The following is a 17,008-nucleotide window of genomic DNA, read 5'->3' as shown; positions in this document are numbered from 1 at the left end:
ACACACAGAAATTCTAAGAATCACATTTACTGAACAAGAGATAAGATCCCGGATAACAATGAGGAAATACGAGGAATTTTCTGAATATGTTGTTATATTTTGTCCCTGTATCAGTGTATGTCGAGTGTTTGTGTGGGGAACAGTTACATAATATATGTTAAATGGGTAAAAGCTCATGTTCTCCAAAGGAATCCATATGAGCAAACATGGCATGGGGCCCGGAGTCTGCCTGAGGAGGAAAAACACTGCCAGGTATTTTTGAAACCGGGTGTGAGAAGTGTGGAGGTTTTGAGTTGCAGGCAAAAAACCCCAACATTCCTAAAACACTGCTCTGTTAGAAGCAGTTGCATCATAATTACTTCATTTTAGGAAGTAAGTTGCTTTGTTGTATCGTTGTATGTCATAAACAATGAATACTTATGTCATTTTGGGCATTACATTAAAATAATGGGCACTTCGCCCTGTTAAAAATGGCTCAGATGACTGGCCATATTCACTAATGAGAACTTTTAACACCAGTTATGCTTGATATTTCAATATTAGATCTTAACACTTTGCCTCTGGGGCTGATCCTTCTCACAAACTCCTTAAGCTTTTGGTTCTTGAATTGTTAGAAGAGGAAGCCGTACCCTGCCAAAGGCCATGAAAATCCCACTGATTCCACTGATGCATGTACATCACCCACACGTTTTGTGCATACTGCTGTTGACCGTGCTGCTTTTGGACTTATTCTGCTATTTGACTTCTGTCCTACATTGTCATTTGCTCTTTGAGAAGCCCTAGAAATGGGGAAGTATCCTAAAAGGCTGCCTGTCTTCTGAGCCTGTGTGTTTCTTGATAATTTTGTATATTATAGCACACATATTATAAATTTAAAAAAAAGTCTGTGGGAGCTCCAAACACAAGCGAATACAAGATTTCAGCCCATGCAATGCACACAGTTTCTGATTACCGGAGTAGCAGGCCGGTAAGCACCCCGTGGGCACCCACTGGCACTGCTGATGCCCCATCTCCGAGGGGGGACTCGGATCTGCTGACTGCTTCGTGCATTTTCTTTCAATTTAGGCACCTGTCTGCTGATTTCACAGCGTCTGCCCATGAATCCTGATTTGCAGATACATCTTCCTGACATATCACATTGCAGTGACACGGATCCTAAAGCACTGCAGCCACAGGGTATACAAAACTGCTTTTCTGGGGCCCAGAAGTAGCTGGGCTTTAAGAATGAAAAGTAAACACTGTTAGAAGGTGAAGATAATGAAACTACAGCAAATAAAAGAGTAAAGGAATAAAGATAGTAGTAAACACAGTAGTAAACAAAGTTTAATTCCAACCAACGGCCAATATTGCATCAACAAGCTTGAGATATTTTGTGTACGTTATGCAACCTGTTCCATTGATACCAACAATTTTTCTTTGAATGGATTCTTTAAATACTGTTGAAAATAGAGTGCGAGCAAACCTCTTCAGAAATTACGCAGTTTACGCAGGGTGAAAATGATCCTTGTGATTTCTGCAGAATGATTTATGTGCTTTAAATTACACACACACGGAGGTGTTCTGAGGACACAGGCCTAACCCACAAGTCCTCACGCTGAGCTAGAGAAACATGCAGCCAGCAATAACATATTCCTTAGCAGCCTAAAGAAAACTCTGAGAAAGTTCATGAAACACTGTTTTTTACAGTGATTTATGAAACAGCAAAACAACATGAAGGCAAAAGACATTTTCACCAAAAAAGAATACATTATTTGGCCAATACAAGAAGAACCTCTAAGAAAAAACATAAAAGCAGAACATTCACAGCGGAAGTAAACTAGCATCCTGCTTTTTTTGAAAATCAGATGCTATCAGATATTTTACAACTGTTTTCATAGAGGGATTTCCCCCAGAGCTGCAATACTTTTAACTAATTTAATTATAACAAGCATTCAGAATACAAAGTGTACATACCATATATAAAAATGTACTTGTACGTACAGTGAGGCTTAAAATATATTTGCATGCAATGTTCTGCATTTTGTTCTAGAAAACCATTGGAAAACATTTAAAAAACAGCCATTTTACCATGCTGTATATAAGAACAACCCATATATGTTCTTTAAGTGAAAAATGAGCAAAAAAGAAAAACTATCCAAACCGAAACTGTATTTAGTCATGAGAAACAGGGAAGAAAACTGAAAGAAAACCGCATTTCTTGCCACTCACCTGGCAGACATCGCATCGGCGCCCGATCACGTTGGCTTTACACTCGCACTGGCCTGTCCGAGGGTCACAGATCTCTGAGAAGGAGCCATTGATGTGACAGTGACAGGCTGCAGAGCAAGAAGAAGGAGCTGTCAATGTATTTCCTAAAACACGTATACTGCTGAATCTATCTTTAATAGACAAATGTTCTCAGCGTGGCTTTTGCCACCCTGAGAAACCCAGGAAGGCAGGCCTTAGTAAAGCAGGAAGGAGTTACTCCCATTCGGTGACAACACACATTAACCTACCCATCTTAATGTGGAATTTTGCTCCAAATTATTACGGTGAGAAATTTTGCCTCGACTTCATAAACAATTTGTTTTATATGCACCTCTCAGGTCAAAAGAGGATGTTTAGGGCACATTACTGAGTATGTGATGATGGAGAATTAAGGTTTTAAAACAGTCACTGCCTTTACATTTTACTTAGTGCCAAATTTCCAGACTGAGGGGATGGTGGGGAAGGCAGGGCTCTCTCCCTCTCAGAAGCTGCTCCCTCGGAACAGCCTGGCCATTGCCCCAAACCTTGGAGTGGGCAGGGCGGCACTGAGAGGAAAAAAAACGGGTACAGACCCTTACACATGGTGTGTACGGGCCTTAGCTACGGCAGGTGGGAGTGCTACTGCTCCACATGCTGGTCCTGCTGCCCTGGGGTCCAGTCCGTGTTAATGCAGTAGGCCGGAAATGTTGGCAGGCTGAGGACCCAGAAGGCGGCCACCTCCAGGGGCCTCGCTATGTGGGCAGCAACCTCCTCAGCCCCCCAAGAGCTCCTCCTCACCGACAGCACCCCGGAGTACAGCTGAAAAAGAGATCGAGGATTGTCTGCTCCCGTGATGCTCCGGTACCTCTGTCTCAGCAACAGCACCACAGTTCCCAGAGGAAACTTAACCTAACTGGCCAGCCTAACTCATCACAATGCTCTGCTGAGGATTTAAAATGGCAATGAAAAGGAACTACTCTTTCTTGAGGAAAACAACAATGCTTTTGGCTTCTAAATTTTCATGCTTTAGGAGAAGAGAAATTCTGGGGAAGCTTTCTATCACCCTTGATGTTCTTTGACCACAATTCTTTTGGCATGCAGAGATTAGGAAAAAATCCCTTTAGCGCTCACAGTAGAGAAGAGGGATGTGATCGGGTGTCACAGGGACTACGACCATGCAGTCACCAATTCCATCAGAGCGAGCTGGTTCCTGCACGTCTTTTTTTTGTCCCAGAGGGGAATGAATCCACATCTCTATATTGATTATCAATGTACTCTGTAAACCAGGGCTCCAATCCACTTTTTGCCTTCCTGCAGTGCCCTGACTGCATGTGTTGGTCTCTTTCTCAACCTGACAGCTTCATTTTAAGAAACACTTAAGAGACCCAACAGCGAACACATGGTGGTCACATAGTTGCATGTCACAGGGTGCCATTTGAGACAAAGCAGTTATATTTTTTCTATATATAGACTATTACAACAGGAGCTTCCTTATTATTTTATTGTACTTGCTACATTGCAAATGGAAAGGATTCTTTTCTGTTTCCCCCCCCCACTTTTCAGGTATTCTGCAGAAGTTGCTTCTTTTAAATGAAAGTGACTTTATGGGTTGCTAGTTTGTTCATGGCCTTATTTCTCAAATGTCTGTAAAGATGTCTCATAGTCTGGAATAAGTAACAGAAATATGTTGGGCTCTCCTATCAGTCTGCTAACACTTTCAGTGGTTTTGATCTCTTTCTGTTTTGCAATATATTTTTAAAATGTAAACACTTAAAAACACTTTTGCTGTAATCAACATCGCTTCTCTTTTCCTTTTACTCTCACACTGTACACAGTGATGAGTATCACTATATATATTTCGAGTATCTTTCTAATTAAAATGGTCAGCAGTGAAAGATGATGTGAAGGCTCAGACTCAACAAACCACAATTCTCAATGCAAATCAACAGTATTTCACCAACCTTTTTATACAGACCTCAAAAAACAAAGCTTGTCTTATTTGAATTGCTTTGCTTATCAGGCATATGACACTACAAGAATCAAAAAGAAAATTTACACTGATTTTATAAACAGATGAGTTTGTCCTATTTATATTATATATTACCACAAACAGCATACCATGTATTCTTAACTGAGCCACAGATGACTGAGTGCAATACAGTGGGGTAAGGCAGAATTGGAAGTCAAGACTTTGATTGTTTTTCTTGGCTCTGGCAGTACGTACATACAGAAGAAACATGCAGTCAGGGCTATTAATCTACTAAACTGTTACTCAATCTGATAAATTGCATTTATCTCACCTAAAGCCTTCCCATTCATTCACCTCTACTGGGAAAATTAGCTATTGTCCAAACCTCCAAATGGTTGCCATAATACAATACAGCCTGTCAGAGAAATTTGTCTTACTTTCTCCCAAAATGACACTGGTCAAGACCCTTCTCATTCTCTCTTGATTTGTACAAATATTTATGCGTGTGTATTTATAATCACACTTACTCACCTCCAACAGTAGTACCTATGCACTGGCACATAGGCACACTTGAATATTTGCTTTAATTCATCTCATGTCACTTAGCTCTATTACCATCAGCACAACCTCCAGGTATTTGCTTCAGCACACTGTTCTGTTTCACACCAAAAAACAACCTACTAGAATCAAGTCAAATAAGCCTAGGACATTTGCTCAGTGTTCTTAGATTTATTATTTTGTACAGCTACACCAAGAAATTCAGAGACGCTATAGTGATGTAAAGTTGTACTGTCATTTGATATGGTTAATGCACATGACAACAGCACTGTACTGAGAAAGAGCAAGAAACATTTCAAACAATAATTTGAAAGCAAAATTCATGCTTTGCAATACTCTTGGATTTGGCTTTTTAATAAGGAACGAAATTGAAAACAACAAAGTAAAGGCAGAGTCCCTCTGATATTGTAGCTGCAGGGCAAACTTCATGGAAGTCTGCAAAGGAAATAAAAAATCATATGCAAAAAAGAAAACCCACATGAAAGACAGAGAGTAGATGAATACAAGGTAACTGTGAGTGCAAGGCTATGAATACATTAGGGGCCTCTCCTTGTCAGTGATACTAACAACAAAAGCAAAGCTTGTAATTCTACATTAAATATGTATTTATTTTTAATACTTTTTTTTTAATTCTATGTTTTCTGAATTCTCCTCATACTACATTTCTTTCCCATGCAGCTGCCACTACTGTAGAAATGTTCAAAGCAACAGTCCTATTGATGCCTCAGGAATGGTGACAAGCTACTGGAAGCTATGATTTTTGAAATACACTTCTTTTTAAATCACATTACACACTTAACACCTTAACTTATATGACATCATTCATCACAAACTGTTACCTCGTGCAGAGAATATATGCAACTGTCCAACTTTTATCCAGCGTTGTATAAAGTAGGTACAAAAAGCATTTACACAGGCATATGTCTTCATGGCTATCTATGATTTTACGTATATCCGTGTTTATTAGCCTTAGCCAAGAAACCTGGTGATGTTCTGCATCTCACTGGCTCCCATGCAGTCTTACGTGGTCCAACAGAACTTAGTATTCTCACTGTCAAACTGCAAGCCACTAACAGCAAATCCTGGAAATGGATGCCAGTGGCTCAGACTTTCGTGCTTGCAACGCATACTGCAGAAGTGGTCTCTGTGTTGCTACACATACAGCAATAAAACAATGGCCCAGCTCTTTTACTTGCATAATTTTGTCCTGATACACGACCTTTGTACTCAATGGAGTTGCTTTGAGTTTATTCCAATGAAAGAAAAGGATTAAATCCTTGTGACAGTGAGATGAAATACTCTGCTCTTTCAGGACAGTTTACAACCTGCTGTATTCCATTCCTCAGAATGGGGTGGAAGGCTATGTGAGGATTGTTTTTAACTTAAAAACACTTGTTCTGCCTAATAGCTGCATTCTGAATTGTGCCAGCAATGGCTCAGAGAGAGCCACTGCCTCCTATAGAAGCAAAAGCTCCTGCTCCTACCAAATCTTCCATCTGCTCTCAATAATTTCTTGCAATCACTATGGGGAAGTATGAGCTGGGGCTCATACTTAAACAAAATGCCACCACTCAGCTGAGAAGTGGTAGCTTGCTGCAGTGCCAGGTATCTTCCTTCAGAGCACCTTAGAAAATTTGTCAGGAGATTTTAGACTCTGCTTTGCAGGAAGCAGGAAAGTCTTGCCCTGTAAGAGGCCGCAGCTCCCAACTCTTACCGAGGTCATGTAGGTGGGAAGGAGGTCACAAGTGCTGCCAAAGTTGGACCCTACAGTAACTCAAATGTCACTCCTTTCAGCACCGATCTTACTAGTTAATGGGATTTCCCTGGATGGCTTATAGCGGTTTTAGTGAATCGTTTTCATTTATTTTTGTAGATCTGACATTTAGTATAACCTTTTGCATCCATGCAATGCTCCACTCTCCCAGGTTTTTTCCATGTCTGCTTCATTACAGCTTCAACTACAGCAGGAAGTTTTTTAATAGGTTCTTCTTTCTATTTACTTTGAAGTCTCCCTTTCCAGATGCAGATGCAAGTAAAACATTATTATTATTAGAGACGTAAGTACACCGTATCATTCTCCCGCTCACACATACAGAGGCACAGTCTTCCTCTCAGGAACACAGATATAGGACAGATCAATACTGCCAGGAGCAGTAAAAGTTCATGACTTACGTTGACAGTTTCTTGCATCAAGAGCATCGCCAAAATATCCATCAGCACACCTCTCACAATATTGGCCTGTTGTACCTGGCTTACATATCAGGCAAGCACCAGACAAGCTGTCACAGCTGCCAGGAATGGAGAAGTCAAGGTTGTCATTACACTGGCATGGCTGGCACGATCCCCCTGGTATTAGAGGTTGTCCAAAATAGCCTTCTGCACACCTAAGGTAAAAGACATCACCAGTTAGGACCCTTAAATAATCCTCTTATTAGAAATATTTAATTTTGTTGCCTCACTAATCACCAAAAGTGATTTGATCTTCTTTCACGTATTTCTTAAGCATCTTTTTTCTCTCTCCCTCCTTCTCCTTTTTAACAACGCTGTAGATACACTACCAGCTGAAATTCTGCCAGTTCTGCTAGTAATTAGATTTCAGTGGGAGAAAAATCTTGTCACTGGCACTGAAGACAAGACAAAGCACAATAAGAAATCTGTCTATTGGCACACTAGAGGAATTCAGGTCCATGTTAGATAGGCTTTGTATTTCAGCACATCATGTCTAGATGTTCTGTACTCATTTACCAGCAAGCTTGATTATTTTTTCCCTCTACCTTAAAAACTTGTTTAGTTTAGAAAAACTGGTTTAGAAAGGAATACAGACATAAATTTGTTTACCTAACAAGATCCTCCCCTGACTTAGCCTTTCGCTGATCTAGCCTGACCCCCTGGTCAGATTTGTTTAATTAATGGATTGCTAATCTCTGTGTATAGGCAGGTAACAAAAAGATTGCTTATTATCACAAGAACTATGTTGGTGTGTACTATACCTTTCAAATTTTAACAGAGATGTTTAAAAATATCACCTTCTTTTCCACCTTGCCCACCAGCAATTTCCTATGAGTACCATGTAAAACAGGTTAGTGAATCTGACCTAACATGAGTGTGTATTTAAAGCAAATTTCTACTCATCTCACAGCCTATGTCCTATTTATATTCTGGTCTGCTTTCTCTTTCCATTACATTTGCTCACACTTCACAGTAAGAGCAACTTGCAGATAGCGAAGAAAAAGAAGAAAAATTGCCCAGTTCCAGCTAATGAAGTTATTCATGTGCATCTCAGATGAACTCCAATTAGTGTAAAGAAAACAGAAAGTATGTAAAACACATTGCATACATTAATGTTTCCTACTATTTTAAAGTTGGTTTGAATGCAGTTCTAATGTACATAGATACCCTCTCTGCTTTGTAATAGTACTGGATGGTATGGTTGAGCAAGGATTTTGGGTACCATCCTAATACAGGAATGCAGAGCTCCACTATGCTTTCACTCCTGTCCCTTTATGCTCATCAAGTTCATCCTTTTCCTTGCATCCAGAATATCTCATGAAGCTTCCAGCTGGATCCTAAACAAAGCTGTCTAAACATTTATTAGGTACTATTCAATATAATTAGCAAAGATTATAAAAATGGATGACTGAGACTGGGGAGGAAATTATAGTTGGATCTAAGTGAACAGTGTTTTGTAGTAAGATATTACACAAAGTAGGATTTTTTCCATTCTCTAAAAATACCCACAATGAAGACCACAGATTAATAATATGTATATAGTCCAGTGGTTTGGGTGTATGTAAGCACTCAAGAACGAGTAAAATTTTCACAACCTAGACCACTGTGCTTTACTCCTTTAGCATAGCCATCTCTCACAATTACCTCCTCATAGCAATGGTACATCAAAATCTTGTCATTAGAATAATTCAGGCATTTTATTTTCAGAACCTGTCACAAATGTAGCCATGTATTGTACCTCCTTGTATTCCCTGCAAAGAAATGGATATTTTTTCCTTGGATGGAGGATATCTCAGCAACCACAAAAGACTGATTTTTAGCTTACTTTTGCCAGAACAAATTGGCTGTTTTTCAGCAATGACATCTCAGTTACAAAGGCCAGGAATGTCTCTTAATACATGTAACAATTAATAGCCATGTTTTATCAAAGCCAAAGCATAACTGGATAATTTATGCAGTTATCTTATTTTAGCTAAAATGGATGATGTGTGAAGTTCACCCATGCTTTGCTGAGATCTTTCTCACTTACTACTGGCATATTTGTCATAAAACTGTATCTTTTGGTACTACTAATCTATTTGACTTCATTTAATGTGTATTCCTCTTTCACTTTCATTTAGGGGTTAGTTCTGTATCTGATAGCATTCACATAAACTTACCAAGCAGTTCACTTGGTAAAAATACTCCAGGGATTTGTGAGAAATGCACTGTTAATAATTTCCTTCTATTAATAGCAGGAGACCTTGGTAACTTTCTGTATTGTCATCAGTTTAGGCTTTGGTAATTAAAATTAGCAAAACCCACTACCATCACATAGCTATGTTCTACTTATATACATACATAATCTCAAATCTAGATTCAAGATGATCCTGAAAGAAGGGGTAAACCAGTTAAGCTTAAAAGAAAACTGTGTGTATATATCCGTGTAAATTCTTCCACTTTTTCTCCCACTTCTCCTAAAGTTGCGGGGGAAGATTAAAAAATCCACTTTCACTAATTCCATCTTTATTTCCTTAAGGACATTTCTACTTCAGCTACTCTTCTCAGATTCAAAGCATTACATATTTGGCAAGGTTCATATTTAAAAAAAAAAAAAAAAAAAAATGTATGTGGCATGGAAAAATCACATTTCTGTATTAAAATACATATCTAAGTAAATGACTGCTAAATACAACAGAACACCTCTGAGATGAAAAAATAAACAAAAATAGGAGTAAAACCAGTGAAGAAAGATTGTTTCCATCTTTTTCTTTCTTCCTCTATGCTCCCCTTTACCCTCAAATGCAGGTGTGTCTGTGACTGACATTGTTTGTTTTTATTTGGCATAACTGGTGCCAAACACAGGGCTACTATATAAATACATGTGTATGTATCTGTACTGGGTCTGGCTGGGATAGAGTTAATTTTCTTCATAACAGCTTGTATGGTGCTGTGTATATACACATATAAGCACACAAACACAGGCCTATTTTATACATTTCTTTATATTTAATGGAAAAAAACCCCTTGAGACAGAGTTAATTTAGGCTGCAAATCAAAACAATTTAAAGTCTGGAAATACTACTTTTACAGTTGCTTTGAAATTCGTGTGCATTCAACCTGTGTACAAAATCAGGCAAAAGCCCTGTGGAGAAATGGCCTGTGAACACACAGTTAAAAATCTTAACTCAGATGCACAACACAGACATTATTGTTGTATGACCAACTATAAATCTTACATTTTCTAAGGTCAGAGTGCCTACCTTTGCAACCTGTATACAATCCGGCCTAACACATTTGTTGTATCAAATCTGAATGTTTGACCCTTTTCCCATCAGCACTGCAATACAGACTTGCGCTTCTGGCACTAGTGGGAGAATTATATTTCCTAGAAGGAGCAGCAGGTTGAAGCCAAGGGACTCACAAGGGACTGGGGCTGGTGGCACTCTGTGGTAGACCTGAAGAATGGGGCGGGGAAGGAAGACAAAACCCAGCCCACCCTTCTCCTCCCACTTAAGTTACACTGACCTCTCATCTCTCCTTCTAGGAGGAAAAGGTCACTGGAACCATATTCATAAATGAAGGAATGCTACAGGAGAAGCTAGACTCTCACCCATTTTGCTTCTTCCCCCTAACACTGTGTGCTCTTGTCTATATCAAGACTGTGTAGTTGGAAAATGCGTATCATCATCCTGTAAATGTGCTGGGCCAAAAGGACAGCTTTTTTACCTTCTCATACACCCTTTCTATGGAGGTAGGAGAGTGTCTGTCCTACCTCACACCCCTTGGGAAAGTGGGCAGTAAGCAAAAGAAGAACGTAAGTCTAATTCCTTGGGGAAGAGGATTAAATGGGGAAGCTGGGCTTTCTCTACGAGTATAGATATGTGGTAATTCCCAGCACAGTTTATATCTGCAATTATTTTGATGCTGTCATGAGCCAGAACCCTCAGAACATTGAGCAATTTTGGCAACATTTTCCTGAAGAGTCCAAGTGAGAGAAGTAGCAAATTTTTTTGACATTTTACAACTCAGATCTCTGTGTGTGTGTGTGTGTATATATATATATATATATAAAAGATCTTATCTCCCTAGGGAGCAGAGGACGATTTTGGAGGCCAAATAAGTACAGTACTGCGTATGCTCACTTCATGATACTTGGTACGTCACGATAATTTAGGACTGTTCAGTTAATGAATCATGTGACTCAGATCACTTGTCACTTTGCAGTTGCTAAAATGAAAGAGAATTTCATGTAAACTCTTCTAGCAATTATACAATCACTATTAATAGCAAAAGGCCACATGCTTTCTCCTGTTCATTATTATTGACAGCTGCAGGCATTACCAAGCAACTTGTTACAACTAAAAGCAAATCGTTCTGTAAGTATTGGAATTAATGATATAGATAAATCCAATTTCCAATGGATTTATATCTCATGATTACAAGGCTAAGGGCTGGTTATTTGCTGCAGGATGTTGCTATTCAGCAGGGAGTAATCCCTCAGGCTACAGCAGTGCTTTCTCCTTGCCCTGTGAAAGTTTTCTTATGGGCAGAACATTTAATAATCTCTCTCGTTCTCTCTCTCTCTCTCTCTCTCTCTCTCATGTATTCTCTGCTGTTTCTCTGCTGTTTAATCAGGTGTGAGTTCACACAGTATTCTCCCCCTTAGCTATGACATGTCCTGATTTATTAACCTCTATTCAGCCACTTCTTTTCACAAAACCTTCAGGAACAATTATTATCTTTGAGACCTCCTACCCTTCTGTCAAATTTGGTTGAAATTGACCTACAAGTTCAAATGTCTTTGTGGGCAGCCAGACAGACATGCACAAAAAGATCACACTACCCTCAGTTCCTTAGGAAATCAGGCTAAAATCCAATCCTGCCACTTATTCAGATTCTGTCCTACTGCATCTACAGCCTGTGCTCCACTCAGAAATAGCACTTGTTGCTAATGGAAGCTGTCAATGACCCTGCATTGACAAACTGCCACCAAAGTGCTCTTGATGTGATTTATTCCTGCCGTCATTAACTTCACAGCCCACTAGCTGAAAGAAGGTGATGACTTCCAAGACAGACAGGAAAAGACAGGCAGAAACAGCACGCGGCAGGAGAAGACTCAGTGATGCTGGGTGGAAACAGGTGCCAGCCTGCACTCTCACTTTAGGACAGATACAGCACAACAGGGGATTTGAAAGGAAGTAGTTGTAAATGTAAATTGGAAAGACAGGACTAGAGGGTGATTCACAGCGTACGGTCAGGTTCCTGCTTTCCTGGTTGGCTCTTCCTCTTGCTTCATTCCTACTTTTCCTCATCCCAGCCTGAATATTGTAAGTCTTCATTCAGAGGCCTTACCTTTGTTTAGGGTTTACGTTGGAAAATGCTGCAAGCAGCTCATGGAAGTGCCAAATGGCAAAAGCCTACTAAGAAACAGAAGTGCCACGTTTTCATGCCATATAACTGTCTAGCCAGGTGTTAGATAGTTATCTGGCTCCCCCAACCCCTCTTAAAAAAGGTGTCATTTGCAGGGTCACAAGGGACTGGGATCATGGAGCCAAAGCCAATGCTGATTCATCACGACCTCCAAACAACTAGCAGAGGTCCCCTGGCAGACTAACTGCTCTTGAAAGCTGTTCCATCCATGTGAAATCCCAAGGGACGGAAAGGTGGGCAGACACAGTGATGATGTGCCTTGTCTATGCGATCTCACCTCCTGTGGAAGGGGGTTCGCAGGAGCTTAGCACCCGCACTCACACTAGCCTTCTGTTTCATTTAAATTCTCCATGTGATCCTTTCAGAATAACAGGATATAAGGGGAGAGAACTTTCTCTCTCAGTACTAACATGTCACTCAGACCTCTCATAGCCAAAGACAGACTAGACATATTTTTTTAATTTGCCTTTTGTATAGGTAGTAATGAAGCGTAGGAAATACATATTGAGCTTTCCTATGTACATGACAAACAGGAATTATCTTTTTAGTCATTAAAACCTAGCTTGTTCTCATTGCTAAATAAGGACTGCAATGGGAAACTAGAAGCAACAAAAATGTAAAATATTATTTAAAAAATAATTACAATGAACAAATAACTTATTAGAAGAACTGTATTTTCGCTGCATATTAACTTTTCAAAAAGAGGCATCAGTAACTTATTGAATACTTGATCCACCCTGCTCTAAACATTCAAATGACAAAAGAGACAAAATAATTATAAAAATCTCAAAGAGTGACAGAAAAGCTAGAAGAATAATTTAAAAAAAAAAAGACTCTTACTTCTCAGCAAATGCTTCTTGGAAGCTTTGCACTTTACCATAAAGTAATAAAACATGCGCTAGAAATATGCAAATGCACGGACACAATATCAGAGGAAGATGCCCAGGAATTTCTTCAGTGAGTTTCAGAACACAGGAATGGGGATGAGACGGGGAAGTAATAAAAAAGTAGAACAGTTCCAGGTGATAAATACTTTTGTTTCAGATCTCATATGGTTAAAAGCATGATGCTTGCTTACCTTTCACAGCGTGGTCCCACGTACCCAGCTGGGCATTCATCGCATATTAATCCACGACTTCGGTCAAAATGGCATGTTGGGCTAAAGCTGTGTTGTTGATATTGGGTAAGAAGAGGGACAAGGAAGAAACATAAAGAAAAGACTTTTAGCAGCATAGCTCTCTTCCCACTTCAGAGATTGTTAATTTGCAAAACAGTGTCCAGGAAAAGTTATTCTGGTCTAGGACTTGGGGCTTAAGTTTGACTCCAGCAAATTGAATTTGGAATGACTCTGCTATTCCTGTGACACTGAATATAGAGTAATGGATGGCAGCATCCCAATAGCCTGTTATTACAGGACTTGAGCCTGCCACTGAGTGGTCTGGATACCATTAAAAAGGCAGGAATGTACAGCTGTTTGTTTGTGCCCCCAAGGGCCTGGCAAAACAATCTGTGCCATAATGTGGCCCCTATATAAATCTTTCTGAAGGACAACCGATTTGAAAGCTCAGTTAACTTTGTGTATAACCGGCTGTGAAAGGAACCCAGTGAACAAGAAAGGGGAGGGGCAAAAAGGGAAATATCTGGTGCAGCTTCCCAGAGAGTGCATTTCAGTAAATCGAGTGCCAAAGACCTCAAGCAACAGGCTAGGCAGGCACGCTGAAGTTTAAGAATAGCTTGCAGAGTAGAGAGCTTTACCTCTTTGCTATGCTCTACTTATTTTTAGCTGGTTTTTTTTTATAAATAAGGATACCGTAGGCATTTGCAAGCTCCATCTCTCAATGTCCATGCTTAACTCTGAACTGTGCTCCTTCACTGTTTAGCATTTTGCTTTCCGTAGTCTTTCTCCCTTAACACACTTTTGTGAGGAAACCTCCTGACATTCTAAAAGACACCACACAGAAGAAGAGGCAACCTGTTCTTCTATCATTCTGGAATTATTATTAGAGACAGAGACATACGAGCACCTTTATAGGGCCTCATCTAAACAACAGTAATCAATTCTGATCAACCAAATAGAAAAATAGAAAAAGGAAAAAAAAAAAGAAAAGAATGGGAGCAGGTGCATAGTGGGGTGACTATTCACAACAGGAAAACAAAGCACCTATCTGAAAAGAAGACACTAAACTTATCTTTTGTAACCTAGGAAAATAGAAATTGAGAAGGAATATAATTGCTCTAAGAAAGACATCAGAAGGAAGGTATATTCAAGGTAAAGGTTCATGCGACAATACTAACAAATAGATATAATCAGACCTCAGATAAATAAAAGCAGGATATACGATGAAAGTTTCTGGAAAATAATAGGCACAGGGAAGACAGAAAGGCTTAATTAGGATCATGTAACGTGATTACCTGCTGGTGACTAGACCCCACTTCCCAGGAGTCATCCATCCTATAATCTGACCTCAGTTACTCCTTATTCTGTTTCTGTTATAGATTATTTCCATTTATAAATACCCTGTCTGTCTTAGGGCAAGCTATCCCACAGACATAAGAGATCAGTAAGAAAAATGTGAGAAGGTCAGGTCCAGTAAACATAGATAGGTATTGGGATTCTCCTCTTTCCCATAAGGATTATGTTTGTGTTATTTTGCAATGTCATTCTATTAAGAATAGATTCACGAATGCATGAAGAGCCAGTTGAAGAAACAACAATTGTTCATTCTATTTTTAAATAGCAATGAAAGCAATTTTCAACTGAGGCACACATTATCATTGAATCTAATCAGCAGCACCTGACTTCAAATAAGATCCTGCTTGTCAGTCCCAGCCTCACTCTTTCTAAGAGCTACATGGGAAACTTTTGTGGAGATGCTATCACAGCTCATTATAGCATTGCACAAGATTTACTGTACCACAGTTCCATCAAGAGGTCTGAATTCAACTGCATAAATTTTAAAGATAATAATAATTAAGTACTTATTATTACTAAGCAATAACAATTAATAGCAGAATTTCCATGTTTTAAGGGTTATGCTCAGACCTAGCATCCTTTGATTCTTTCTCTAACTTAATAGTCCACATCTCAACACTAAACATTAATGCATTGAGAAATTCCCCTCTGCGTACTATAAAAGAAATATGTGATAGCAGGGTGAGAAGTTTATCTTCCTGATTATTTACAATCTCATTACTCACTAGTGATAAATGCTAATGAACAGTGTATTGATCTGTCAAAACAAGCTTCAAAAAAATCTTAGTCCCTCTTGATTCATCATCACTCTTTTCAGTTTTTACATAAGGTAACAACATTAATACCAGTCAGGACATGGGACAAGTATGAATACACAGTATGGTTATATGTGTGATAGGTCTATGTTGGGAGACAGAGCTTCCTAAAGGCTTACAAGTATGTTATAGAAAACATCTCTTGGGAATAAGTTTGAGATTTTATTTAATTCTCCAAGAAAATATTAAAATTCTGAGACCAACCCCAATTCCTAGTGCACATGCTACGAGTTCACTTCTGGCCCTCCCAGGCTGAATGAGATATCTTCTCTCTCCCATTTCTAGTGACAAAACATTCCTGTCAGGGTCTTCATTGCCCATATTAAATTTATCACCACTTCAAGAGAGAAGCAGTAATTATCCCAGACATCTACATTTGGTAGAAAGAATTACATAGTAGTATGTCTGATCTTTTCTATGGAAAAAAAAATAAGTTTATTAGAAACTCCTCAAAGACTAAGAATGTTAGAACAGTTTGTAAGAGTGATGCATTAATGAGAAGAGATAAGACGAAGAAGTCAAGCGTGCATTACATATGCCATTTATAATATGGGTATTGATCTCATTTGCATCATATAAGTACAAATATGGAGATATATGCAAAAAGAAGAAAATATAGCCCAGGTTTTAGCAAACAAGCTTAGACAACTTAATTTTAGTTTCCTGATTTGGCCAAGCGTTCTTTTCTGACATATGGCAAGTCACTTATCACTGTTGTGCTTCAGAAGGCAGCTTTATGATTGGCTTCAGTGATTGCATATGGAAACTGCTGCCGTTAGGAAACGGGAGAGGGAATAAGCAGCAGTTAAATCAGCTTAAGTTAACTATAGAACAACACCATCACCACCACATTTCTAAAATGGATAAAACAGTTCTCCTCCACCTTATGTGGCATTGCAAAGAAAAAGACTCAGGTGCTGTGAAAACAGTGATGGGAACCATTATAAGCATTATAAAGAAATAAGACACTACTATAAAAGACAAAACTAATTTCTTAATAGAAATATATCTCAGAGGTTCATTACATGGACAATATTCTCTATGCACCAGGAACTTAGTATTAAGCTTAGAGACCTACAGATGCCCTGTCATGCCATGTTAGGAATTAAATACTACAGGAATTAAAATCTATAGATGGCTATTTATAATAATTTGTACATAAATTTGTCACTTGTTAGGTTATTCAGAAATAACTTGACATACCACATCTGTACAGTGACATGAGGTTGGTAGAAATTTCTTTATTTTTCATGTGAAGGCTGTGTGAAGGAATCTGAATTGTTTACATTTATTATCCCTAGCACACCAAACTCACTGCCAACTAAA

General features: G+C 39.0%; 1 protein-coding gene across 1 annotated transcript in view; it reads right to left on the bottom strand.

The window, feature by feature from the left end:
- The window catches only part of LAMA2 (laminin subunit alpha 2), a 386,413-nt gene that overhangs the window by 136,537 nt on the left and 232,868 nt on the right, over positions 1–17,008 (bottom strand). Inside the window, exons 18-20 of the mRNA XM_072855832.1 lie at positions 13,473–13,559; positions 6,926–7,137; positions 2,209–2,315 (exon numbers count right to left, since the gene is read on the bottom strand). Of these exons, the coding sequence (XP_072711933.1) occupies positions 2,209–2,315; positions 6,926–7,137; positions 13,473–13,559 (406 nt within the window). The remainder of the gene's footprint in view (positions 1–2,208; positions 2,316–6,925; positions 7,138–13,472; positions 13,560–17,008) is intronic.

The sequence above is a fragment of the Ciconia boyciana genome, chromosome 3, assembly GCF_034638445.1.
Source record: "Ciconia boyciana chromosome 3, ASM3463844v1, whole genome shotgun sequence".
NCBI lineage: Eukaryota > Metazoa > Chordata > Aves > Ciconiiformes > Ciconiidae > Ciconia > Ciconia boyciana.
This window is presented reverse-complemented; position numbering and strand designations above follow the sequence as displayed.